The 28,000-nt window shown below is 46.7% G+C and overlaps 1 protein-coding gene across 2 annotated transcripts; it reads left to right on the forward strand.

The window, feature by feature from the left end:
• The first annotated feature begins 3 nt into the window (after positions 1–3).
• Positions 4–28,000, forward strand: Adnp2 (ADNP homeobox 2). 2 transcript variants are annotated; one of them, XM_058580701.1, is made up of 4 exons: positions 4–22; positions 8,361–8,481; positions 20,733–20,822; positions 24,166–28,000. In XM_058580701.1, the coding sequence occupies exons 2-4, from the start codon at positions 8,374–8,376 to the stop codon at positions 27,436–27,438; spliced, it is 3,471 nt and encodes a 1,156-aa protein (XP_058436684.1). In that variant the 5' UTR covers positions 4–22; positions 8,361–8,373; the 3' UTR covers positions 27,439–28,000. The 2 variants fall into 2 exon arrangements, with proteins under 2 accessions (XP_058436684.1, XP_046304558.1); XM_046448602.2 differs by lacking the exon at positions 4–22 and adding an exon at positions 311–381.

Here is a 28,000-nt window from a genome sequence, read left to right on the forward strand (position 1 = left end):
CACGAGAGCTTGTCCAGTGGAGGTAGGAGGCTGGCAGGACCGTTCAGTGGGCCAGGAGGTCTTAAAGTTGTGTTGGGGGGGTCCCGGTACGCCCCCACCCCTCTCCAGAGCCTCGAGTGCTAAAAGACCCAGGGGCCCAAAGGGGCCTGTGGGAAGAGTCCAAGGGGCCTCAAGCACAGTCTGCGCCCATTGGCTGGCTGCGCCGACATGCAAATGAGGCGACGTCACTTCCTGAGGCAGCTGAGCGCCATCTTCCCTTTCTGGCGCGCGGGAGGAGGGACGGGGCGCGGGGTGGGCGCGGGCGGGGGTCCCGCCGCGCGGGGCGGAGGACGCGGCGGCGCTGCGAGCGGCGGCGGGACGCGGCGCTCCTCGCGCCCGGCGGTAGGTATGGCCCGGTCCGCGCGGCTCAGCCCCCGGTCCGTTCCCCGCGCGCCGCCCCGCCGTCCACCCTGCCGTCCACCCTGCCGTCCACCTGGCGGTCCACCCGGCCGTCCCCACCGTCGTCCGCCCCGCGTCCGCCCCGCTGCGACGCCTCAGGACCTCGGGACATTCGCTGTGCCCGACTCTCGGTCCCCGACGCGCCCTCCCGCCCCGCCCGCCGGTCACGTGGGAGCGGGGCCGCCCCGGGGGAGGGGGAGGGGCGGGGACAGGGATGTGGCGGGGGGGATCGGAGGGCGACGGGGGACGGGGAGGGTGGGTCAGAAGGGACGGGAGGACGAAGACGAAGGGAACGGGTGGACGGAGCCAGAGGGCAGTGGGAGAGGGGTCCGGGGCGGCGCGGGCAGGATGCCCTCGGCAGCGACCCCGGGAACCGCCCAGAAGCGCCTCCCTCTCGGCGGGTCAGCCGTGCCCGGCCTCCCGCGGCAGCCGCCGACCGGCGGGAGGACCGCGGGGCGGTAGGGCCGGCGGGCCACGCCCCAAGCGTCGACCCCGTTCCTTCACCGTGGCTGGGTGTCGAAGATTGATGAGCACAGGCCGACTCTTTAAAATGAAACTTTGTATCTGCCATTGTTGATTGCCTTGAAAGAGATCCCCTTTACAGAATTTCTACAAGCATTTGGCCTAGGAACATCGAAAACTGTAACTGCCATTCAAGTATGGCGTTGTTGCAGAGCAGTACATAATTACATATTTTATATATCTTTGATTTGAATGGAAGACTCTTCTGAGTGCTATTAAAACTTCTAAAATGGAAATAAAAATGGTGATAACTGCCTCAGGAGTTGTTGAGGAGACTCGAGGAGTAGGGGAAGCTGGTACCTGCAACCTGCTGGTGGTACTGATGGGATGGTGGTGAAGGTTGTTGGAGGTGCCCACGTTTTATCAGATGGGGTCTTGGGGTCTGGTGGGGTGTGGGGATGAGAAAAGAGGACCTGTGTTAAGAAGTAGGAGTTGTGAAAAGCTTGTTTGGCATTGGTTGGAAGTCGAATCATTTATGTGTGACTTACCTAATGATATTACCTGGTAATGACCATTTATTAGTGTTTTAATATTTTGGGTAAAGGTGGTACACTGAATCAGTGAATCTTTAGCCAAGAAGTGATAGATCTGTATTTAGAAAGGTTGGGCCGGAGCTGGGAGCAAAGCTTAGTGCAGGCTTTAGTTGTGAGATGGGAGGAAGTGAGGGCTGGATCTTTGGTTATGGGGGATGATGACAGTTATGCAAGATTTTTAGTTGAAGAGAGCTTGGGATTTTTGGAATACCTTTGAAATTTTGAAGCCAAGCTTGCAGTATGAAAACATCAATGGTAGAATCTTTCTGTGGTTTGAACCCAGACCTTCTGGTTCTTGCTTCTCTGTATGGCACAAATATTTGTGTTTTTAAAGTTGGTTTAAAAGAAAGCCCTGTATCCTAATAGTTGGAACATTTTGATTAGTATTTTGGAGATAGCCAAGTATGTTCTACTCAGTCATCCTAACAGCTGCCCACAAAGTAGACCACACTCACTCTGTTTTACAAGGAGGCAACTGAGGCCCAGAGAGACTAAGTAATTTGCTAAGATCACACAGCTGATAAAGTGTCCAGATAGCCTCAGCTTGTGCTGGGATGTTGTGTTCCCTCCCCAAAACGAAGGCCTTTAAAGAGTAAGCTCTATCTTATAAAGTGTTTCAACATTTTTATAGAGTTTGTATTTTCCATAATGAACTATTCTTAAATGATCAGGATACCAAAAACATCAAATGAATACCCTTTTGAGGAAAATGTTTATATACATCACTGGAATTTTGTGGTAATTCCATGTCTAATTGCAAGCTGAGGCTGGAGGCGTTGTCCTGCAGGAGGCTGACAGGGAAGCTGGCTAGCTGCAGGAGCTGCTGTAGTGCAGAGGTGAAGTGCAGGCAGGTTCCACAATGTGGAAACCACCCATTTCTCTCCTAGCTCATCAGTCCATTGGGCATTTTATATGGAATCTTGTGTTAGAACAGATTTAAAAAATTATGGGTAAATGAAAGGAATCTTAAAAACCTTTCTTGAAAGTAGAACCTTCTGTAATTAACCTGTTGTTATTTTTCTTTCCCAAAAGCAGACAGTGAATTGCTAAAAACAAAAACAAAACAAAAAAAACTTTCTTCTGTCCATTAAAATAAAAAAGGGATCTGTGTGCTTGTTTTTTGGGGGGTACCACAATATCAATGGTGAGGGAGTTAGGGGCATTTACATTTAGGAGAAAGAGCAGACTGACAGTTCCCAAGCATGACAAATCACTACAGAACCTGTTTGAGACATGCCAGGTCTGACACCTCATTTCAGTAGCCCCTCGTGTGAGAACTGGACACTTGCTTCTGGGAGTGTACCTTCCTGGTGGCCTTGGCTTTCAGACCTTGTAATGAAGGTGGTTGTCTTGGCAGCAGTCCAGTAATTTCCTTGTTTGAGATGGGTGAATGAGGATCCTCCCTGTAGATTTGGAGAAAGAACCCCAGAGGGTAGAGGTTAGAGGTGCTTGAAGGAGAAGGTCAGGCAAGTTTGATAGAGCCAGGCACATCTGATAGAGTGGCCAAATTTGTGTTGCATCTTGCTTTGGCCACAGTAGCTAGTTGGCTCGATAGGGATCTTGTGCATGGATTTTTGAAATACATCATGAGGTTCCTGACAGCTCTTCTGCTAGAGTGTGACCTTTGGAAGGCAAACAATTCCATACATTTCATTTAAAAAATTTATCTTCATTTCTGTGAGTTATATCCCCCAGTTCTTCAATTAAAGCTCTACTTGTCTGAAACATTGTTACTGCCCAAAGTTCCTCCCTCTGACAATAATCCTCAGTCTTCCTCTCCCCAGTTTAATTTGTCTCATTTGAATTTACTTAAGCAAAGTATACTACCTATATTCAGTGTTCCCTCCTTTATCTCAGTTTCTGATGTGATCTCTTGGCCTGCAGTGTGTTGGGCCCCAGCTACCCACAGCCTTCCCTCCTGTACCTCAATGGTGCAGTCCTCCCGACCTGGTTTTATTTGTTTAATGAGTATGTGCTGTGCCCTGCCCTGAGGGGGTTCAGTCCAGTAGAGGGCAGAACTAAATGGGTAGTTGCAGCAGAAAGGGAGTGGGGAGGGGGTTGTGCTGGTGATCCAGCATTGGGGCTCACAGCCTGGTAGTGGGGGGACTGCAAGAGGGATGTGGGAGGGAGACTACTTGCCTAGAAGTTGCCCTTTAAATTTATGGAAAGTGTAGAAATTGTGATTTTTTTTTTTTCCAGCTTGTTCTCACTATTGCCTGTTATTGATCTTAAATGTTATTTTGACAATAAAAATTTAGCACTTGTGGGGCTGGGATTGTAGCTCAGTGGTAGAGTGCTTGCCTAGCACATGTGAGGCACTGGGTTCTATCCTCAGCACCACATAAAAACAAAAAAATAAAGGTAATATGTCCATCTGCAACTAAAAAGAAAAAATAACATTTTTTTATTTAACATGGCATTTCTTCAACTAATGAAGTTGAGTAACGAAAGTGTTTGCCACTTGAACTTGACTAGCAAATTTCTTTTTAGCTTTTAGAATGAATTTACACATTTTTTTGAAATAGTTGTGGATTTATGGAAACATTACAAAGAACTTTTCTCCTTGAATCCTTTGCGAGTAAGTTGCTAGCTGAGGTGGCACATTACCCCCGATACTGCCTCTTTGCTACAAAGAAGAACATTCTCCTACATAGCCATGACAAGACCATCAAAATCAGGAAAGCAGCACATGGCGCCTAATCTCAGGTGCCTTGAAAATTTTGCAGCTTTCTAATTACATCATTTGTAGGAAAGGATCTAGTTTAGAATTGCTTGTTGTGTTTAGTTATCGTAAGTCTCCTTCAATCTGGAATAGTTCCAGTTTTTCCTTCCATGATATGTTTACTAGAATGTGTAATTGGTGGATTTTTAGTAAATTTATAGAATTGTGTAGCCACCACAATCTAATATTAGGACATTTCTAGCATCTCCCCATCAACCCTGTCCATCTACTTACCTATTTCTATCCTCCAACTACTGTTATGCCCTTCATCTCTAAATTTTTCTGGACATTTCATATAAATAGATCAAGATGATACGGGGGCTCTTGCATATTGTCTCTTGCTTAGCATGATGATTTTGGATTGATGTTGTAGCATATGCTAGTACCTTGTTACTTTATATTGCCGAGTAGTATTCCATTTTTTATTTGTTCACCATTTGATGGGCACACTGGTTTTCTGCTACAATGAACTGTGCTGCTTCATGTGATCTTGGCATTAAGGGTATTGTGGTTGGTTGGTTTGTGTACCGTAGGTGATCTTGGCAGGTGATCTTGGCGTTGTGGGTAAAGTGGCTGATTGACTTGTATGCGTTGGGTGGTCTGGGAGTCTGGGTTTTGAAGCTGATTGACTTGCCTACCTTTGGTAGTCTTGATGACCAGGGTATTGTAGTGGTTTTACACCTTGGGTGGTCGTGGTGTTGTGGGTATTGTGGCTGGTTGACTTGCTTGCCTTGAGTAATCTTGGCAATCTGGGTATTATAGCTGGTTGACTGGCATGCCTTAGTTGGTCTTGGCATTAATTGGGTATTGTGGCTGTTGTTTACATTTTGGGTGGTTTTGGCATTGTGGGTATTATGGCTGATTTTTTCACCTTGAGTGGTCTTAGTGTTGTATTGTGGTTGGTTGACTTGCATGCCTTGGGTGGTCTTGGGGTTCTGGGTATTGTGGCTTGTTGTCTTGTTCGTCTTGGGTGGTCCTGGCATTCTGGGTGTTGTAGCTAATTGTCTTGTGCAGTATCTCTGATCTGGGCTTGTGTGCCAGACTGATACTGATCAGTATTTTGTGGGGAGGACTGCATCCTGGTCTTCATCACACTTTCAAGTTATTTATGTCAGTGTGGACTTGAGCTTTAGTTTGTGGGCTCTATTCCACTTACTATTGCTGTTTACAAACCTCTTCAAAACTAGAGTAAAAAAAGTACTATTAAAATGGCTCACCAGTTCTGTGAGTCAGAATTCATACCACTTGCCTTTCTTCAGTGTGGAGAGACTGGGGGGCAGCAGTAACTTGGCAGTGGGCCGGTGGTGGTGTCTGAGGTCTCCTCCCCTTACTCCCATGGGCTGTTGCATCTTTACAAGCCTGGTGTCTGGATTTCAAGTGTTGTCTCCCTGAGAGAAATGTACTTTTTTTCTTTTTTTTAGACAGTTCTGGGTATATAATCCAGAGTGTCACATGCAAGGTGAGAGCTCTACCACTGAGCTGTGTCCTCAGTCCTTGTTTTACACTTGAGATGAGTTTTCTTAGTTGTCCTGACTGGCCTCCAGTTGTGATCCTCCTGCCTCAGCCTCCCAGGGAGCTGGGATTATAAGTGTGCACCATGTTGTCTGGCTTGTGTGGTGTTTTTACCATCTAGCCTGGAGTCTTTGCTGGCATTGCTGCCTCCATACTTTATTGATTCAAGAGGGCTGGTATAGATGCTGCGCTCAGGGGAGGAGCTTCCAGGTCCTGTGTTAAGAAGCTCATGTGATGGGAAGAACTGTTGTGTGCTTCTTTGTTAGTTCCCTTAATTGGTGGGTGCTGAGGTTGTCATGGCATTAGTGCTGTGGGCATCAGAGCTGGGTTCCTTTTGCATCATCCTTCTCTGAGAATTGCCTTATTTTCTGGCATAAGATGTTTTTGGCTCATCTTAGCCTTTACTGTAGCTCAGCCCTGGAATTGGCCATTTTACCAAGGAACTCTGGTTCTTTTTAATGAAAGTGGTGTTTAGAAGTTGAGATGGGTGTGCCCACTCCTGCTGGGATGTGTGACTGGGATCTCTACTGGACAGAGCATGGAATGTGTATATTTACATATACACATCTTTCTGCCTGTTGAAGACAGATCATATCATAGCTTCTACTATGGTCAGTTTCCACATGGTTTATATTGGTTTTATGCTTGTTTGGATGTTTAAATGATAGTTTTAATGAGATAATATGCCATGTAGTTCACTCATTTAAAATGTGCAGCTTAGTGGCTGTTGGCATATTCAGAGTTAGTGGCTGTTGTGCATGTGTTGGCTACATTGATTTTTTTTTTTTTTTTTAAGAGAGAGAGAGAGAGATAGAGGAGAGAGAAAGAGAAATTTTAATATTTATTTTTTAGTGTTTTGGCGGACACAACATCTTTGTTTGTATGTGGTGTTGAGGATCGAACCTGGGCTGCACGCATGCCACGCGAGCGCGCTACCGCTTGAGCTACATCCCCAGCCCCGGCTACATTGATTTTTGAACATTGTGGTTCCAAAAAGAAACCCTTCTCAGCCATCACCTCCCAGTTCTCCCTCCCCAGGCCAACATGGTTGTGCTCTCTGTATGTAGATAGGTCTTCTGTACGCTTCACACATGGACTCACCCTCTGCTCCTCAGAGTGCTTTTAGGATTTGTCCATGTGGGAACGTGTAGCAGGTGCCTTGTTTCTTCTGATGGCCCTAAATATGGACTCATCCATTATTTATTCAGTGGCACTTGTTGGCCCTCTGAGTTGTTATGCTTTTGGGCTGCTGTGAGCAACCTGCCCTGAACATCCTGGTCCAGATTTTTGGGTGGATATGTGCTGTTTCTTTCTCCTGGGTGGGCTTTTTAGTTCAACTGGCGCCGGTACTGTGGATCTTCAGGGGCACTGCCTGGCTGTTTTCCAAACTGGCTACCATTTTTTACCTTACCCTTAGCAAGAATTCCAGTTTCTCCATATCCTTGCCAATACATCTGACTTGGGCTTGTGTGCCAGACTGATACTAATCAGTATTTTTGGTTTTGATGCTTGAGGGCACTGTGTTGAGTTTGTTTTTATTTTTTTAATTGTTGGCATTTGGTGGATGTGAAGTATTTTGTTGTAGTTTTGATTTCAATTCTCTAGTGACTAAAGATACTGAACATCTTTTTATGTCCTATTTTTTTTAATAAATTTTTTAGTTGTAGATAGACACAATACCTTTATTTATTTTTATGTGGTACTGAGGATCGAACTCAGTGCCTCACATGTGCTAGGCAAGCACTCTACCAGTAAGTCATAACCCCAGCCCTTTATGTCCTGTTTTTATCTGCTGTAGAAAAGTGTTCAGATCCTTTGCCCATTTGAAAATTGGATTATTGGTCTTTCAGTTATTGAGTTATAAGAGTTCTTTTCTGGATATAAGTTCCTTATCAGAAAAAAGATTTGAATTTTTTTTCCATTTTGTGTGATTTTTGCTGTTTTGATGGTGACATAGAAAGCATTAAAGTTCTTAATTTTTTTTTTTAAAGAGAGAGAGAGAGAGAATTTTTTAATATTTATTTTTTTTTAGTTATCGGTGGACACAACATCTTTCGTCTGTATGTGGTGCTGAGGATGGAACCCGGGCCGCACGCATGCCAGGCGAGCACGCTACCTCTTGAGCCACATCCGCACACCCAAAGTTTTTAATTTTGATAAAATCTGTTTAATCTATTTTTTTTCCTTTGTTTCTAGTACTATTTTGTGTCATAAGAATCTATTGCACCTCCAAAGGCATGAAGATTTATGCCTCTGTCATCTTTCTTTTTGTGATGCTGGGGATTGAACTCAGGGCCTTTGTACATCCCTGACCCCCACTTTTTAATTTTACTTTGAGGCAGTGTCTTGCTGAGGTACTCAGGCTGGCCTGGAACTAGCCATCCTCTTCTTGCCTTGCAGTGCCTCCATTTTCTTGCAGTTTGTGGCTGCGCTTGTCCCTGTGGCTGTGTGACCCACTTGGCACTGCGGGTGGTATGGGGAAGGGAGCCTCCTCCTTCTGCATGTCACTTTCCAGTTTTTCCCAGCTCTGTTTGTTGAAATTATACTTTATTCCTAGTGCTTAACCCAACCCTGTTAAAAACCGTATTTTTGTGTATTTATCTTCTTACAGTTTTGTTTTCTTTCCTTTTAAGGAAAATTTCAAAAATGTTTCAAATTCCTGTGGAAAATCTTGACAACATCAGAAAGGTGCGGAAAAGGGTGAAAGGAATTCTTGTGGATGTCGGGCTTGACAGCTGCAGGGAGTTGCTGAAGGTAAGAGGATGTCAGCAGCAGGCTGAACGATGTGGTTGGCTGGCAGGGAGGTCGGGAGCTGGTGGGAGAGTGGGTGTGCCTCCTCCAAGTGGCTGTGACGTGTCTTTCTAAGTGAGCAGTTTAAGCTGTTCAAGTTTTGAGCTACTTTTAGGAGGTGATTTTTATACTTATTAGTGATAAAAAAAATACTTGTTTTTGATGCTTGAGGGCCCTGTGTCGAGTCACATTGTTTTAGTAAAAGAAGTTGCAAACACTGTCTCAGCTTTAGTGGGCATGCAATGCACATGTGGTGTGCTAGCTTCTTTCCTTTTTTATTTTGTCCTGATTCATGAACATAGTATGTGCAGTCTTACAAAGTTCCAAAATTCAGGCTTTATTGATAAATTTGATTTCTTTGAATTTTTCCTTATAATATTGAAACTAGATGGTGGGCATATATGGTTTAAAAATATTAAGTAAGGGCACATACCTACCCTTACAGTCATTGATAGTTTTTTACATGTGTTGTTCATTGCTGTAGAAATAGGAACAATGGCTGTTTTGAATTTCTAAAACTCGTAAAGAATTTGGTTCAGAGCATGACGGCCTGGAAAGAGCTCAGTTTCTTAATCTTGAAATTCGAGACTTTCAGCCAGATTTTTACTTATTAAAAGGCAGTCTGATAGTGAAAAGCCAATAGTTACCAGGGTTCCTGTCAGTAGTCAAGAGTTAATTTGGCTCTCAAGTAGATACATACTGTTGATTTCTGAAGGGCCGCAGAGAAGTCTCTGCTCAGACATGCTCTTCTCTGAGAGATGCTGGTCCTCACACACTGCCTTCTCCCCATGCTCTCTTCTCTCTCCTCCTCCTCTGTTTTCTTCAGAGCACTTCAACTACTTGGTGTTATTTGTTGGCACTCTGTCTTCCACTTGAACTCGAGGAGGCAAGGACCTCACTGTGGTGTTACCTATTTTTCTGCCTGTGATCAGAGTGGAGTCTGACACATGGATGCTTCACAGATATTTCTGGAATGAAGGAATAAAATTAAAACCCATATACAGAAACATTTTTATTTTATTTATTTATTTATTTATTTATTTATTTTTTGTGTGGTACTGGGGATGCATACTCTACTGCTGAGGTACATCCCCAGCCCTTTTTGTTGTGAGACAGAGTCCTGCTAAGTTGTGGAGGCTGGCCTCAAGCTTGGAACCCTCCTGCCTCAGCCTTCCAGCAGTTGGCATTACAGCTGTGTGCCACCGCATCCTGTGAGAAACATTTTAAAGAGTATGAGATTCTCATGTGAAAATGTGAGAATGGGAGGGGTGCTGGAAGAGGACTTGCTCAGGCAGAACCTTTAGTTCAGGACAGTCCTAAGATGGAAGCCTTCTGGAGGTTTCTGCAGCTCTGCCTAAGCCATACTTTATGCCCAAGGAAGGAAAGCAGGTGATTATTTGGAGATAGGATTGATAAGCTCTATTTGCTTGGTGGGTTGAGGGTAGATATGAGCCCTCCAAGGGCAGATAAGGAGTGGGGCTGGGTGATGCTTGTAGAGAACGAGACATGAACACCTAGGGATGCAGTGTGTGTAGGCCATGCAGGCTTCAAGTGGTGGCACACTAGGCACTCCCAGCACTGGTTCTGGTTTAGGGAGGGTGCTCCAGAAGGCACCCTGCAGGGTGGGAGTGTCATTTCACAAAACACTGCATGTTTTTTTTTTTTTTTTAAATTATTTTTATATACATTTTTAGTTGTTTATGGACCTTTATTTTATTCATTTATTTATATGCGATACTGAGAATTGAACCCAGTGCCTTACACATGCTAGGCAAGCGCTCTACCACTGAGCCACAACCCCAGCCCTACATGTTTTCTTTTGATCACTAGGGAATTAACCAGAAACTTTTTTTGTGTGTGTGTGTCCTGAGGATTGAACCCAAAGATGTTGTACCACTGAGCCACATCCCGAGCCCTTTTTAGCTTTTATTTTGAGACAGGGTCTTGCTAAGTAAGTTGCCCAGGCTGACCTTGAAATTGTGATCTTCCTGCCTTAGTCTTTGCAGTTAACTGAGATGGAGGCCTGTGCCATCAAACCTGGCTAAAGCCTTTTATTTTAATCCTGATTCTTAACTAATGGTGTGACCTGGAACAAATGAGTTACTCCTTGGGCCTCAGTGTCCCTCATAATCCCAGGGAAGGGATGTGGAGAACTGAAGCCAGAATGCTTGCTCCTGTCAGGCAGTGACAGTCCAGCAGAAGCTGAGACAGTCTTGGGACAGTCATTGTGCAGAGGAGGCAGAAGCATAGTGTCCAGTGGGAGCCTATTGTGGCCTTTGTGGAGGAGTTGGGAGTGAGTGTTTCTTAAGGTTTGTTTTGTGGGGTGGGATGTAGCTCACTAGCAGAGTGCTGTATAGCATGCAGGAGGCCCTGGGTTCAGTCACCAGCACTGCACAAAAAGCAGTGAAGTTTGTTTTTGTAGAGCCTAGTTAGAGTTCTCCACTGGGAAGGACTAGAGGAGGCATTCAGAAACGTGAATTTAGAAGCCCCACCAGACCACAATGAGCGAATCCAGCTTTAAGAATGTTCTGTTTGGAAACAATAATTAAAAGTTACAGAAAAGATAAGAATTAAAATGGCAGAAAGAACACTCCTGTTACCTTTGCATAAATTCACGTGTGAACACGTTTTCCCTCTTGGAGGTGACTTCTTGCCAGGTGCTCTCTCTGTGTGTATATTTTCTCTTGAGCCATTGCAGAGTAAGTTGTATACCTCAAGGCTCTTTTTACCTATATAGTGTAAATTTTCTTCTGCAGTGCCGAGATTAAACCAGGGTCTTGTGCATGTTAGGCAGGTGCCCTACCTTTGAGCCACATCCCAGCCCACTGTGTATAAATCTGAGAATATGGGTAGTTTTCTCTATTACTGCAGGGTGCTTATCAGCTTGTGTGAATGCAGCACCGAGAGGGTATTTTTGTCTAATCTATCGTCGTCCAGTGTTATTTTTCCCTTAAGTACTAGATCCAGTCAGATGTTGAATTTCATTGTTATGTCACCTTAGTCTTCACTTAATGTGAATTCAGCTTTTAAAACTGGAATTCTATTATGCGATTGTTTTCTTTGCACCCTCCAGCTTTTTTTTTGAGATTGGGGATTGCAGTCAGAAGCACTCCACCACTGAGCCACATCCCCAGCCCAATTTTGTATTTTATTTAGAGACAGGGTCTCACTTTTTGCTGAGGCTGGCTTTGAACCTGCGATCCTGCTATCTCAACCTCCCGAGCTGCTGGAATTACTGGCTTGTACCACCATGCCTGGCCCCTCCAGCTTTTTGTGGTGCTGGGGATCTGATCAGGAACTGGCTCAGGAATTCAAGAGCTCTGCCTCTGAGCTAAGGCATCAGCCTTCATTTTGTCTTCACAGATTAAATGTCAGTAACAACTACAGGTTTCATCCTCTATCCCTTAGGATAGAGGCACTTTTAGTGGCACTGAGTGTGCTCGTGAAGGTTTCCTTGGTGAGCCTGAGGAGCAAATTGAGCACCCAAATTTGTTCGAGACTATCACTGACAGAGACATGGATGCACTTCAGGGGAAACTGAGGAATTTCAATTTGCAGCTATTCAGTTAGTGAAATTATTAACTATTGAATTGAATAGGACTAATTCTTTCTTTTGTGGTGCTGGGGATTGAACCAAGGGCTTTGTGCTGCTAGGCAAGTACTCTACCACTGAGTTGCATCCTCAGCCCTGGGACTAATTCTTTTGGGGGAACATTTTTATTTTTATTAATTTGTAGTTGTGCCTATGTCTTATGAAACTTTTAAAAATTTAAGCAGCATAAAATTTTATTATAATAATTAGACACAGAACATGAAAATAAGACTCACTTATAAGCATTACCTCAAAATATCCATTGTTAACATTATGATATATTTATTTTTAAAATAGATTTTAAAAAATGGAATATATTTTATTTCTTTTTCCTTGCGAAGACAGGAGTGAACTGTACAAGAAGACGCTGCACTTGCTCTGACCTTGTATTTATTAAACTTTTTGCAGGGTAGAGCTCACTGACTTGACTTGCACCAGGGGGAACTCATGGGAAGGTTGTTAGCAGCTGGAAACGGGGTATTGTCCATGGTCCTTAGACTGCCTGCTCTGCTTTCTGGGGCACATGGTGTGATGTCACTCTGACTTCACATCTGATTTCCACAGTGCGTGTGACTCCCCCTTTCTTAGCAAGAGTTAGGACCTCAAATAGGAGGCTCTGTGGTTCCTGTCAACAGCCTGGCTTAGAAGTGAGCCTTAAGGTAAATCTAAACCTGCTGCAATATAGGGTCTTATGGAGTTTTAAGAAAATTTATACTTGCTCAGTTAAACTAAGGCTGGCTGCATAATGTGTAGGATACATGCACAATGAACATGTTGGACCTGGAGGGCTGTTCCGCCTCACATTCCCAGATAACTGCTGGTGACTTCTCTCCAGGATATGTTTGGTGCCTGGGTCTAGGATGGGCCTGAGGCCTCTGTTGGGTTGTCCTGCAAACACATCTTGCACTGCCAATGCAGGTCAGTGATGGCTGCCACCATGCCCCACCCTAGGTGTCATGGCTTGTGTTCCTTTCCAGTGCCTGCTCCCCACAACATCTGTGCCAGGCTCCCATGTGAGGCAATGTGGAATCTGGATCCCCTGACAACTTGTTTATTGTCCCAAGTAAAAGACAGAATAGAGGAGTGGTGGCTGAAGGAGGTGGGACTTTGAGGGGAGGCAGAAAGCAGCCTCAGAATGGGTCCTGGAGAGATTGGAGGGGGGACCATGTATGCTGAGACCTCAAGCCCCTGGTAGTTGCTTCATGCTTTTTAGGCTCTGGGCCACAGATGCAGAGCTTAAATTCTTAAAAATTTCAAGATGGTAACCACTGAGAATCCCCACCATAAGCCTAGGCCTGTCTACGTTGGTCCCCTTGCCTGTGGAGCCAAAATTTGCCAAAATTTTGATATATTTATTTTTAAAATAGATTTTTAAAAATAGAATATATTTTATTTCTTTTTCTTTTCTTTTTTTTTTTTTTTTTTGAGATGGGGTCTCGTATATTGCCAGGGTCAGTCTTGAACTTCTGGTCTCAAGCCATCCTTCTCAGTAAGTGGCTCAGCCTCCTAAGTAGTTGGATTTACAGGTGCGTACCACTGCACCTGGCTTTTATTTTAGCCATTCCTAAGTGTACAGTTTACCAGCATTAATTATATTTACAATGTTTTGTAACCCTCCTCATTATCTATTTCCAGAATTTTTCAGTACCTAAAATAGAAACATAACCATTAAACAGTAACTCCCCACCCCCCACCCCCCATCCCCAGTCCTGGGTGATTTCTGATCTGCCTTCTATTTCTGTGACTCTGCCTGCTAGAGATGCTTCATAGACTGGAGTTGGATGGTAGTGGTCCTTTTGTGTCAGGCGTATGTCACTTGTGTTTTCAAATTTTCTCTGTAAAATATTGTTCCTTTTTATGTCTCAGTAATATTCTGTTGTACTACATTGTGCTTATCATGTCATCTGTTGAAGGATGTTTGAGTTAATTCTACCTTTTAGCTATTGTGAGTAGTGCTGCAGTGAATATTGGCCTTTAAGTATCAGTTTCAGTCCTGCTTTCAGTGGTTTTGGGTATATAAATAAGTAGGAGTGTAATGCCAGGCTACACAGCAGTTCTGGTCAGCATTTTTGGGAAATGCTGCACTTGTCTCTGTGGGAGTGCTCCGTTCACATTCCTCCCGCAGTGTACAGGTAGTCCATGCTGTTGCCAGCCCTGGCTGTTTTATGTCCTCGCTCCCGGCTTTCTCCACCTTCTTGCCTGTCCTCCCCTCTTTGCTTCTTTATCTTCAATTCTTTCTTCTCCCTCTCCCTTCCTCCCTCCTTCAACATCTCAGTAGGTATGCAGTGGTATTTGATAGTGGTTTTGATTTGTGTCTCCGTGGAGACAAATGAAGTTGAGTGTCTTTTCATGTGCTTATTGGCTATTTGTACATTTTGGAGAAATGTCTATTCAAGTCCTTTGCTTGTTTTTTAATTGTGTTGTTTATCATTTTGTTTTTGAGTTGTAGGAATTTCTTTATATATTCCCAGTATTAAACCCTTGTCAGATAAAAGATTTGTAGCTATTTTCTCCCATTCTGTAAGTTGTCTTTACTTTTTTTTTCCTTTGCAGTACTGGGGATAGAATCCAGGGCTCTTGCTAGGCCAGAGCTCTGTCATTGAGTTACATAACCTCAGCATTCTTTTTTTTTTTTTTTTGGTGAGATCAGGGAACATTTCTGTGTGGGAAGATATTTTTGCTAGGTGTGGAATTCTAGTATTTCCCCATTTAGTGTTTTAAAGACTTTCTGTCTCCTAGCTGACATCTAGGATTAGTGTCCATCATATTTGGTCTTGTGTACTTGCAGCATTGTGATTATGATATGCCTTGGTTTGGTTTTCTTGGTGTTTCTCTCGCTGGATCTGCTGAGCTTGCATTTGAGAGTTTATGGTTTTCACTGGGTTTGGAATGCTTTGTGGCGCTGTGTCTTCTGTCTCTGAGAGCCCCGTCACAGGGATCATTTGCAGATGTAGAGATAATCCGCTCTGGGAGACTCTGGGTTCCTCCTCTCTGCTGTGTGCAGACCCCAGGCTTCTCTTGAGCAGAGTCTGGCCTGTTCTTCATCCTGTCATTATAGATCATACATTTTCATTGAGCAAGTGCAGTTTGATCTTTCATTTCTCTCCTTATTGTATTTGTTTCCTTTCTTTCTACTTTTTCTCCTCCCCCCGCACCCCCCCTGTAGTGAGGATTGAATGCAGGGCCTTGAATGTACAGGGCAAGTGTTCTGCTACTGAGCCGCATTCCAGCATTCCACCCTTCACTTGTGTTCCTGGTTTGGGTTGAACTTTTCTCCTTTATTTGACTGGCACTTTTTGACTGCATGCTGGATATTGTGATTCCAGGATTTTGTGATTTCCTTTGGGTATATTTGAGCTTTGTCCTACTTGGCATTGGTTTGAGCCTTCTGAAGCTTGCTCTTAAGCTTGTTGTTAGAACGGGTCCAGCCCAGCTCTTTGCCCACTGCAGAGGCAGTACCTCTGTGGTACCCAGGTTGGTGCCCGGGGCTCCAGCATCCCATCCCTGTCCTTCCTGTTGCTCTTCAGTGCTGGTTTCTTCAGAGTCTCCAGGAGACCCTTTTCAGGCTTGTCACACATTAGTATTATTTGTCATCCAGTATTGCAGGATATCCCTACATAGTAGTAGCTCATGTCTGTTGACTTTCTTGAAATGGTGATTTTTTTTTTTCTTTTGGTGGGGGGAGGGTGCTGGGGATTGAAACCAGGGCCTCATGAATGCCAAGCAAGCAAAAGCTTATGTGAGAAATGGCAAGAATTTTCAGAGGCAAATGATTAGATGATGAGAGGTCTTCTAGCCAGTGTATTAACCCTCTGATATGGATTAACTAGGTAAGTAGTTAGGCAGGGTGTGGCTGGAGGAAGTAGGTCATTGGGGGCGAGCTTGAGGGGTTGATATTTTGACTCTGGTGGGTGGAACCCTCTGTTTTCTGGTAGCCGTGTTCTGAGCTGCTTTCCTTCGCTGCACTGTTTGACTATGATGTTCTATTTCACCTCAGGCCAGAGCTCTGGAATTGGCCAACCATGGACTGAACCTCTAAAACAGTGAGCGAAAATAAACTTTTCCTCCTCTAAATTGTTCCTGGGAGTTCTTTAGGTCACAGTGTCGCAAAACTAAAACAGATTGGCACCAAGAAATGGGGTCTTGCTGTGACTGACCTGATCATGTAGTTCAGAAGCCTTTGCGGGTGGTGGTGGGTATTTTGAAAAGTTTGGAGATGTGAGCTGGAAAAGCGTTAGAATTATAGGCAGAGCTTAGTGAAAGGTTCTGGTGGGAGCTCAGACCAGAAGGGATTGTGGGCAGCCAGGACTGGGCGCATGTGGTTTCAGAGGAGGAGGGCTCTACTGGGGAACTGGACTAGAGGCCATTTGTGTTATGTTGAGGCCAAGAAGTTGTCTACATTTTGTCTCTGTTCTGAGACTCTTTGTGAGGCTGAATTTAAAATGTGATGTAGGAACTAATCTGGTGGAGGACATTTCAAGGCAGCACAGCATTGAGGAGGTGACTTTTCGCCAAGTGTACTGGGATAATCAGGAGTAGAAAGCAAAGTGGAAAGATTTGGAAAACTTGCAGTTTGACCAGAAAAGTGCAGTAAAACTGGAGCTCAGAAAGTCCCAGTCCTTAAAGACATACCACCACTAAATGGATGCTAAATACTTTACTCAGAGACAATAGGAAACATGACTTGAGGGCATCTCAGGAATTGGCAAGACCACACCCATCTCAGGCTTTAAGGTGTAAAGGTAAAAATTCCTTTGGGAAGAGAATGGTGGGGCATCCTGCATGTACAACAGGGGCCTAGGAAGCTGTTTCACCGTCCTCAGCTACCTAGGCCTGCAGAGGCTGCGGTAGCTGTGGTCCCAGGAGGCTTGGCTACTACTGGAGATGGAGACAAACCTTGGCGTTGAGCACTGGCATTAGCCGAGATTTCAAAGGAAGGCCTGGGAGGCCAGCACAGTGTTGCAGGGTTGGAGTCCCTGTGGGCTGCCCCTGAGAGGAGTGATGCATGAAGTGAATAGGAAGCTGCAGCTGCAGGGGAGACTCCCAAGAATAAGAGATGCCAGTACCATGGGACAGCCACAGGAACAAGCCAGGAGAGGCTGTGTGGGCTGTACCCAGCAAGGCTTTAGGAGTGGAGCTACACAAGCCCTTTGGAGAGAACTTCACAGTGCCTTGGGCCCCAGATGCTGGACAGGGAGCTAGCAGGACTTGTTTGGATTTCAGTCTTACTTTGGTCCTATCTCTTTTTATTCCCCTGATTCTCCTTTGTGGAATGGAAATGTTTACTCTGTGCCATTTTATATTGGATGTACGTGACTTGCTTTTGATCTTTAGGGGAGAATGTCCATAAGTTTGCCTTGAGTTTCAGATGAGAATTTGGTCTTGGACTTTGGGCAATGCTAAAACTGTTGAGACTGGTTACTCTTGGAAATAGACTGAATGTATTGTGAGATGGGCATGAGCTTTCGGGGCAAGGGGCAGAATGTTAAGGTTTCAATATGAGTACCTCCGTAAACTCATGTGAGACAGAGCTAGAATTCTCAAACATGAAATGATTAGATCATGGGAGTTGTGGCCTCATCAGTGGATTAATCCTCTGATATGGATTAACTAGGAGGTAACTGTAGGTGGGTGGGCTGTGGCTGGAGGAGTAGATCCCTGGGAGTGTGCCTATGGGGTTTGCATTTTCCCCTGGTGGGCGGAGCGCTCTCTGCTTTCCTGGTGGTCATGTCCTAAGCTGCTTTCCTTCACAACCCTTCTGTCACGATGCTTTGTTTCACCTCAGGCCAGAGCTATGCAGTTGGCCAGCCACGGACTGAACCTCTAAAACCTCGAGCCAAAATAAACTTTTCCTCCTCAAAATTGTTCCTGTCAGGTCTTTTGGTCACAGCGATATAAAGCTGACAAAAACACAAGTCTTCCACCTCCAGGACACAATCACCACCCCAAAACAGTGAAACTCTGTTTTGTGTACGGCCATGATGATTTCGTGATGGCTCTGGGTGCCTTTGAATCCCTGGCTTGGCTATTGGTTTCTGGTGCTGTAGCAGTTTTTCATTTAATTCAGAGAATGCCTTCTATTTCTGGTTTAAACACTGGTGATGACTTGTCTTTTCCTTATTATTTCTGAGTTGACTTGATTTGTGTACCTCAGTGCAGTTGAAGCAGTTGTATTAATTATCATTCTCTGGTTCAACTCCTTGTTTTAATATTTTTTAAAAGCAACCTTTGATTATTAAAACAGCACTATAGACTGACCACTATACAGCAGAGGTGGTCATTTCCCTAGAAAGAGAAACTGGGAATACCACATACATGCTCACGCATAGGGGCTTGGCACGCTGACCATGTCCTAAGCTGATCGCTGGTCTCTGATGTAGAGAGCCTCCTGGAGAGGTAGCAAGGGCTCATCTTTTCTCTGAGTTGTTACTTTCTCATAGTAAGTAATTTGTAACTTTTCATATTCATGGAATTTCTTTTTTCAGGTTTTTTGAGCTTTGCTGTGGCTTTCCCATGATTGAGTGTGTTCTGGTTCTCCACAGCCATGGGTCTGTTTTTTTAGCTGTGCTGGAGCTGGAGTCCAGGGCCTCACACCGCTAGGCAAGCACTCCACCACTGAGATGCACCCTACTCCCATTGGGTATTGCCCCGACCACTGTAACATGCCTTAGGGTTGCACCCCGACACCCTTTCCTCTAAGTACCTGTCTCGGTGCCTTAGATCCTAATCTCTGCTCTCCTTGGACTACTCCTTGAAAGTTTGCATTTTTACATGTATGAACTGTTGCTGCAGAGGTGAAATGGGTGGGTGTGCAGGGTGTTCCGTACAGCACTGTTTTCACTTGCTCTGGAATGTGTCCAGGGCAAAAGGTTCTTCGTTTCAACTCAGTGAAACAGAAAGTGTCATGAGCCTTGTGAACTGCTAGAGAGCGTGTGAAATGCTTCACATGTGCCTCCTCCCTTGGTGACTGGTGTTCACTCTTGGAAACTCCCATTTGAAACCCTCTCTGTGCTCCAGCTGCCCTGCCCTGCCTTCCTGCATGTTGGTCCTGCTCAGGTCAGATTAGGCTGCTGAGTTCCCGTTCCCTGCTTCCCGATTTCCATGAAATCATCTAAATCAGCTTTGTCAACAGTGAAACTGAGGTTGAAGTCTCTCTTAGAGTCCAGCAGTGAACATGTGAGGGTTGAATTGATGCTGTCGGTTCCCAGCTCTTTTTTTTTATTGCTGTGCTAGGGATGGAACCCAGAACCTTGCACATACTAGGCAAGTGTTCTGCCACTGGGCTGCACTCCAGCCCTCCAAAAGCCTGTTTGTACCCTGTCAGTCTCAGGTATGTATGCCCTCCTTCCCCACCTTTTATAGTCATCCTGGTTCACATGCCATTCCCGTCTCTTCTCCCTCTCCAGGTCCAGCCCCAGGTCCACCCTGCTCCTTGGAGGCCCTGTCAGTGTTTCTTAGGTAGCTGCCTCTTAGCTCGTTTTCCCAGCCAGCAGTGAGGTTTCTCTCCTTCACACCCTTATCTGCACTTTCTCACTAGAACAAGTAGCTTTTTTTGTTGTTGTTGTTTTTTTTTTTTTTTTTTTTTTTTTTTAGTTTTAGATTGAGCCCAGGGATGCTCAACCACTGAGCCACATCCCTAGCCCGTTTTATATTTTTTAAAAAATTTGAGACAGAGTTTTACTAATTCGGGTAGGGCCTTGTTAGGTTGCTGAGGCTGGCCTCAAACTTATGATCCTCTTGCATTAGCCTCTTGAGTTACTGGGATTACAGGCAGGTGCCACTGTGCCTGGCTGGGGCAAGTAACTTTTTGAGTGAAAAATAACTTGTTCCATCTGAGAAAAAAACTGTATGTCTTAGTTCTTGTTGAAATGTCCATCCTGAAATGTGCTTGAAAGGTAAGATGAAAAAATGCTTGCTTTTGTTCTCTGTGACAGAGAGCCTGGCCAGTACTGGCAGTGTGCAGTTTAAAGTTGACTACGAGAGTGCTGGGATTGAGGCTCAGTGGCAGAGCACTTGCCTAGCATTAGGAGGCACTGAGTTCAATCCTAGTGCCATGTAAAAAAGTTAACAAAGTAATCAAAAAAATAATGCAGGCTGGGGCTATAGCTTAGTGACAGAGGGCTTGCCTAGCATGTGTTAGGCATTGGGTTTGATCCTTAGAACCACATGAAATAAACAAATAAAAATAAAGGCATGCTGTCTATCTACAACTACAAAAAGAAGACGAGGGTACTGGTTAGGCTGAGGTTCTCCCACCATGGCCCACCTGCCTAACCCCTGGGGGTGGACGAGGGTACTGGTTAGGCTGAGGTTCTCCTAACCTACCCTTTCACCTCTAAGCTTCCTTGCACGGCCTCACACATGAGCTTTGGGGACACCTCATACCTGGACCATAGCACAAGGTGTAGATGCTTATTTGTCAGGAGGCCTCATCTGTTTCTTCTGTAATTCTGCTTGATCACTCCATCCTTTTCAGCGATCGTCCTCAGTGGTTCCCAAAGAGACTTTTGTGTCTCTTTACCCAGGTAGATTTTAGGCACCAAGTAACCTCATCGGATCCTAGTCAGTATTTCTTTATCTTCTGACTTTGTATAATGATCTTTTTTTCTACATTTTTTTGAAGGACCTTAAAGGCTTTGATCCAGGAGAGAAGTTCTTCTATAACACATCATGGGGAGATGTTTCTCTCTGGGAACCTTCTGGAAAGAAAGTGGTATGTATTTTTGTATTTAGTTTTCACTAGGGGTAAGTGTGGATTAATCTGAGGAACTCCTCAGGTGTCTGGAGCCTGGTGGGTGAGTGGGAGGGGGCGCAGGGATTCGGTTCAGTGTGATCCTGAAGAACTGCTGAAGCCACTGGACCTTTGACTTGATAACTGTCCTGTGTTAAACGTGCTATTAGGTGTGCAGCCTTGCAGAGCTAGTGGCTTTTCAGGGCTGTGTGTGCATACTGGCTCATGCTGTTGTAGCAGAGTCACAGTGTGGCTGTTGCCAGTGGTGTAACTGTTGTTAAGGCCTTAGCCTCACACACCAGCCATGCTGGTGTGACAGCCTATGTGCAGCGGGTCATAGGAGAGTGTAGCACATAGAACTGTGCTGTGAATGGCCCTTAACAGAGATACCACTGTGTGTGGCTTAATGATGGGGACCTATTCTGAGAGTGTGTCCTCAGGTGACTGGGAGGGGTGACTGTGAGAACACTCTAGGGTGTACTTACCAAGGCTGTGCGGGGTGGCGCACTGCACAGCCAGGCCATAGACCTCACACAGATTACTCAACACCGTGGGCAGCTGCACAGGCTAAGTAAGTCTCTACACATCTGAACATGCCTACACATAGGAAAGGAAGAGTAAAAACATAGCAGGTAAAGATCAGCAAGGGGAATCCTGTATGTGGATGGCACTTACTACACACAGAGCTGCAGGCCTGGGAGCTGTGACAGCCCAGGCCTTTGTGAACGCTGAACCCACACATATGAAGAAATGCTTTCTTTCCTCAGTGATACATCAGCCTAGCTTATGGTAATGTTTCCGTTCATAGACCTATACATGTAGGCATGTTCAGATGTGCAGAGACAGCCCCTACGCATGCCTGCAGGTTGAGGTCTGTGGTCTAGGTGTGATGGGCTGCCCTCCACAGGCTTGGGTAAGTAAACCCGTGGATGCTCTCACATCCTGGTTCCAGAAACTAAAGTAAAAATGTAGACCACTGGATCAGGGAACAAGTCTAGTGGTTGGAGACCTCAGACCTTCACACTGAAATGTGCAGCATGTGGCTGATTCCTCTTGCTGAGGGGCTCTGTGAAAAGTGCACCCTTTGTTGACACGTCTATTAGTGTCAAATGGAGCCTGTCATGGTTCACTCGGCTGGTCCCTGTCCAGTTCCTGTCATGCTGGCCTTGGGGATTTTGGAGGGAAAAATTCCTGTCATTATTTACTGTGTTATGAAAATTTCTTCAGGGATGTTTCTTTTGTCTACCCACGTTCAAGTCCTTCCTTGACAGGACACTCTACTCCCTAACCTTGTTTTGAAGGTCTTGACCTCATGAATCTCAGGCCTCACTGATTCTTCTCACCTGAATTCTTAAAAATATCCCATGGTGTTACATGCGATGTGTGTAATTTCATGCTTTTCATCAGGAAACATCTTTGAATTCCTGCTGCAGAGCAGGTGACAAGCTTTGCAGTACCTGCTCCGAAGATGTGGAAGTTAGGGGTTCCTTTGCCCCAGGAATGTGTGTTTGTGGAGTGAACAGGGCCTTGGCGTTAACAGACACCGCTCTCAGGATGGAATGGCTTGGGGCCCCTGTGGCAGTGTGGTGCTTGCTGGTCTACCATTGCATCTGCAGGTGGCCTCCTTCAGTCAGGCTCAGGGGATAGGACTTAGGGATAGAGACCAGACAGTGTTACAGCAGGAGAGTGGTTTGTAAGGTGCACCATGTGGCTCGTGGTGCCGTGAGTTCCTTGAGGGCTTAGGTCAGAGCCCTGTGGTTCAGCTTAGGATTGTGGGCTCTTGAGGAGGCTCCCCTAGGTGTGGTGCAGCGGTGGCTCAGCACCCCTTTCAGCAGCCTCCTTTGTGACCTGGTGTCCAGCTTGTGTGTGTTTCCCCCTCCCGTGGGGAGGCTTCCGTGGACACATGCTTGCCTTTCCCAGGGTGGTGCCTTGGGGTGTGCTGGCTAGGCTGTGTGGCCATGCCATTCCTCCCCACCAGCAGTGCATGTTGCTGTGGTCTTCAAGTGGGTGTGTGGATGCCACCTTTGGGTGCCTCCTTTGCTTGGGGTCTGCATCTTGCCCACTGCTGAGGACCTGGAGCTTCTTGCCTTACATCTTTTGGCATCACTAGCCCTCTTTGGAAAGGGTTCAGATCCATGGCCATTGTTAGAATATCAGGTCGCTGCTCTTCTTAGGAGGTTTGGCCTTGAGGCCTGTGTCCTTTGTTGGGTGGCTCCCAAGTCCACATCTACCTGTGGCGCCCCCTTGCAGTTCTGAACAGCAGCTTCCAAGAAGCAGAAGCTTGCTGTCTCCATGAAGCTCAGCTCTCCGCCCTTTTCTTTGGCAGTTCTTGTCTGTGGCATCGCATTCTAGAAAGTTTCCTCCCCAGGCTCTGCTCAATTCCAGCAGATGCTGGTGTGCATGTACTGTCCACTTCCACTGGTTCTCTTGTTGAGCGTTGTTTTTCATTGAATGTATAGATTCTCAATACTGCATTTCATTTAGTAGAAGATGGGCCATTTTTAATGAACTACTAATAAATCTAGAATAATACTTACACAGTGTTGTGCCTTGTACCAGCCCCAGTGGTACAAGGTTTGAGGCTAGCCTGAGCACCTTGGTGAGACCCTGTGTCTAAATTTTTAAAAAGGGATGTGTGCATTAGGCAGTAGGTCGCTCTTTACCATTCTCAGACTGTTATCAGGCACTTGCTTGTGCTGAGCAACATCTGTTGGCTGTTACCATCTCGAGCAGTGGGGAAGTTAAAAAGACAGTAACGATGGGTCTCACGGGTTGGAAGCCAGGTCAATTGTAGGTGAATTCCAAGTTTTAGAATCGGGAGTAAAAATGACATAACTAAGAGATGAGGAGGTAGGGAAGAAAACAACTTCCTCTTACAGAAAATTTTTATTGCAGTTCAATTCAAAATACAGGATTAAGTGCTGGGATTTGTGGTTTCAGGGCATGGTTTAGACGGGTCAGCAAGCTGTGGGTTTTGGGCCAGATTCTGGGTTTCTGTGTTTGACAGGCTAAAAATATTTGTTAGGCTCTTATGTGTTTTTTTTTTTTTTTTTTTAAAGGCGTACTATTTGGAATGTGTGAAAGTCATGTGAAATTGGAGTTGGTTCTATAAGTAAAGTTGCACTGGGACACAGCAGTTGTGCCTATCCCTTAATGGGGCAGTGCAGCGTCACTGTTCTCTTGTGGAGAATCCCCCTACCCTGGTCCTGGAGCAAGCGTTGCTGCTCAGGGTGGGTGGAGTGGGTGATGGTGTCTGGGCACAGTGCACTGTGGGACCCCCAGCAGCTTTCTTCATCTGCCTAAGACTGTTCTTTTATTTTGACAGAGATACCGAACAAAACCATACTGTTGTAGCCTTTGCAGATACTCGACAAAGGTGCTTGCTTCACTCAAAAACCATTTACATCGTCACCACGAAGATGAGGCTGACCAGGAGCTGGTGATCCCGTGCCCCAACTGCACCTTTGCCTCTCAGCCCAAGGTGGTGGGCAAGCACTTCAGGATGTTCCACGCCCCTGTTCGCAAAGTGCAGAACTACACAGTGAACATCTTAGGCGAGACTAAGTCGTCTAGAAGTGATGTGATTAGTTTCACATGTTTAAAATGTAACTTTTCGAACACCTTGTACTACAGCATGAAGAAGCACGTTCTGGTGGCTCATTTTCACTACTTAATCAACTCTTACTTTGGCCTGAGAACTGAGGAGGTGGGGGACCAACAGAAAGCAAGTGATACTGCTTCTGTGGACAGGACCCCGCCATCCGACCGGTACTACTGTAAGAAGTGCAGTGCCAATGCCAGCAGCCAGGACGCCCTGATGTACCACATCCTGACGTCTGATGTGCACAGGGACTTGGAGAACAAGCTGAGGTCAGTGATTTCAGAGCACATTAAGAGGACTGGGCTCTTGAAGCAGATGCACATTGCCCCAAAGCCAGCCGCCCGTTTGGCCATACCACCGAGCAGCGGCGCCCCTGGCATCCCAGCACCGCCATCTTGCTTTCGTCTCACCCTGCCACAGAATGGCCAAAGCCCGGCTGTGGTGCAGCCAGTGACTGTGGCCCCAGGCTCTGCTGGGAGTCTGACCCACTCCCCACCTGCGGTTGCCCAGCCCCACGTGACCCTGGTCTCCAGCCCTCTGCCTGTGTGCCAGAGCGGCCTCTCCCTGCAGCCCTCCACCCCCCAGCCTGTCCTTCTATCTCACGGGGTACCGCTCAGCCAGCCTGTGAACCCCCCTGTGTTGCCCCTCACCCAGCCTGTGGGGCCCATAAGTAAGTCTGTTGGAAAGAGTGTCCTCCCTGTGAGTCAGGCTGTCCGCCCTGGCGTCTTGCCCCTTTCCCAGCCTGTGGGGTCTGTAAGCCGACCTGTTGGGCCTGGTATCCTGCCTGCCAGTCCCTCTGTCACCCCCGGGGTTCTGCAGGCTGTCTCACCAGGAGTGATTTCTGTGGGTCGAGCAGCCCCATCGGGGGTCCTTCCTGCAGGCCAGATGACCCCTGCAGGGGTAATCCCTGGACAGACAGCAACTTCTGGGGTTCTCCCCACTGGCCAGGTGGCCCAGTCAGGGGCTCTCCCCGTTGGGCAGACAGCTCCATCTCGGGTTCTTCCCCCTGGTCCAACAGTGCCCTTGAGGGTTCTCCCTGCAGGCCAGGTGGTCCCGTCTGGGCTTCTCTCTGCCAACCAGCCTGTCTCCACAGGAGTCGTCCCTGTGAACCAGGGTGTGAGTTCTGGTGTGCTGCAGCTTAGCCAGCCGGTCACCACGGGGGTCCTTCCCGTGGGCCCACCTGCAAGGCCTGGAGTGCTGCAGCTCAGTCCCTCAGTCAGCACTGGCGTCCTGCCTGTGAGCCCCCCAGCCAGGGCAGGGGCTTCGCAGAGCACCACCTTCCTCACATCAGGCTCTATTCTCAGGCAGCTCATCCCCACTGGGAAGCAGGTAAATGGGATCCCCACCTACACCCTGGCTCCAGTGTCTGTCACCCTGCCTGTGCCCCCCGGCGGAAGCATGGCAACTGTTACTCCACCGCAGGTGCCTGTCCAGCTTTTGCCCTCAGGCACAGGTGCGCACATGGCCAGTTCCCTTCCCAGCCTGCCCTCCCCACAAGTGCTGGTGAGCGCTGCCCCGAGTGTGTTTGTTCAGGCTACTCCTGCCCCGGCAGATGCCAACCAGGTGCTGAGACAGGCCAAGCAGTGGAAGACCTGCCGGGTGTGCAACGAGCTCTTCCCGTCCAACGTGTACCAGGTGCACATGGAGGTGGCTCACAAGCACAGCGAATCCAAGCTCTGCCGGGTGTGCAATGAGCTCTTCCCATCCAACGTCTACCAGGTGCATGTGGAGGTGGCTCACAAGCACAGTGAGGCCAAGGTGGGCGAGAAACTGGAGCCCGAGAAGCTGGCCGCATGTGCACCCTTCCTGAAGTGGATGCGGGAGAGGGCTGTGCGGTGCCTGTCCTGCAAATGTGCCATCTCAGAGGAGGAGCTCATGCGCCACCTGCTCATGCATGGCCTGGGCTGCTTGTTCTGCCCCTGCACCTTCCACGACATCCGGGGCCTCCTGGAGCACAGCAGGACTAAGCACCTGGGCAAGAAGAAGCTGCCCCTGGACTATAGCAACAGGGGCTTCCAGCTGGACCTCGATGCCAGCGGCAATCTGCTGTTCCCTCATCTCGACTTCAGCACCATACTGCCGCGGGAGAAGCTGGGGGAGCGGGAAGTCTACCTGGCCATCCTTGCCGGGATACACTCCAAATCCCTGGTGCCTGTGTATGTTAAGGTGAGGCCTCAGCCTGAGGCTCTGCCCAGGGCCCCCAGCAGACAGAAGCTGACCTGTCCCTTCTGCTTTGGTACCTTCCTGACGGCTGAGGCCTATGAGCTCCACCTCAAGGAGAGGCACCACGTGATGCCGACGGTCCACACGATGCTCAGGTCTCCAGCTTTCAAGTGCATCCATTGCTGTGGGGTCTACACTGGAAACATGACCCTAGCGGCCATTGCCGTCCATTTGCTGCGCTGCAGAAGTGCTCCCAAGGACAGCAGCTCAGGCCTGCAGATCCAGCCGGGTTTTATTGAGAGCAGTGAGCTGCTGTTAGTCAATGGGGAAGTGATTCCTGATTCTACTTTTCCTGTGAAGAGGAAGTTGCCAGATGGCCATGTAGGGGTAGAAGACCAGCGGGAGCTGGAGGAGCCATTGCTTGTCCTAAACACCGATGTAGCCCCAAGCCCAGAGAAAGGGACAAGTGTCGTGCCTTTGAAGAGACAGAGGAATGAAGGCAGGACAGAGGGGCCCACGGCTGGTGATGACATGCTCCAGGTCTTGGTGTTAGACCCTAAGAAATATGAAGGCCGTTCTTACGAGGACAAAAAGCAGTTTCTTAGAGATTATTTCCATAAGAGACCTTATCCTAGTAGAAAAGAAATAGAATTGCTGTCCTCACTCTTATGGGTGTGGAAAATCGACGTGCCTGCATTTTTTGGGAAAAGGAGATATATTTGCATGAAAGCAATAAAAAACCACAAGCCCTCTGTGCTTCTAGGTTTTGATATGTCTGAACTTAAAAATGTTAAGCACAGGTTGAACTTTGAATATGAACCACAGCATTCATAGGACAGTGAGCCTCAGTCCCAGGCTGTGGTTCCCACTGGGCCTAGACTGCCCTGCTGAGTCCCTGAGTCCTGCCTGCTGCTCTTCAGCTGTTCCAGGTGCTCCGAGAGACTTCGGCTGAGGAGGAGGATGGCTCTTAGATTGGTTGTTTCCTGCAGTTGGGTTCTAACACTTACTCTCAGTTTTCTTCTGTCGTGTAAATTAAGTCTTTTGGCATTCATGCACGTCTTGTTTTCCCAGTAGCTCAGTATTGAATGAACTGAAACCTGCAAGTACTTGTTTTTTAATTTTAGGAGATGCCAGCTTGTTGGAGAGTACTTGATCAATTGGAGATGCCTATAGACCTGCAAAGTGATGGACACAGGGTTGAGTTGGAGGAGCGCACCCTATGATGTGCGTGGCTCCCTGCAGACACCCTGCCAGTTCTTCCTCGGAAGCTGCTTGCTTATGAGATTATAATTTTGATTAGACACTTTTTCATGTTTGTCTTGATGGCTGTTTCTTTTTTAAGTTATAACTCATAGAAAACCAAATGTTTGCATTTATTAAAAATACCTGAGTCTAA

The sequence above is a fragment of the Marmota monax genome, unplaced genomic scaffold (assembly GCF_021218885.2).
Source record: "Marmota monax isolate L192 unplaced genomic scaffold, Marmota_monax_Labrador192_F-V1.1 WCK01_AAM20220418_F8-fsc00060, whole genome shotgun sequence".
NCBI lineage: Eukaryota > Metazoa > Chordata > Mammalia > Rodentia > Sciuridae > Marmota > Marmota monax.

Coding starts and splice junctions, on each gene's coding strand:
- Adnp2 (XM_058580701.1), top strand. CDS start 8,374: ATGTTTCAAATTCCTGTGGAAAATCTTGACAACATCAGAAAGGTGCGG. Junction 8,482..20,732: donor GCTGCAGGGAGTTGCTGAAG/GTAAGAGGATGT, acceptor ATTTTTTTGAAG/GACCTTAAAGGCTTTGATCC. Junction 20,823..24,165: donor AACCTTCTGGAAAGAAAGTG/GTATGTATTTTT, acceptor TTATTTTGACAG/AGATACCGAACAAAACCATA.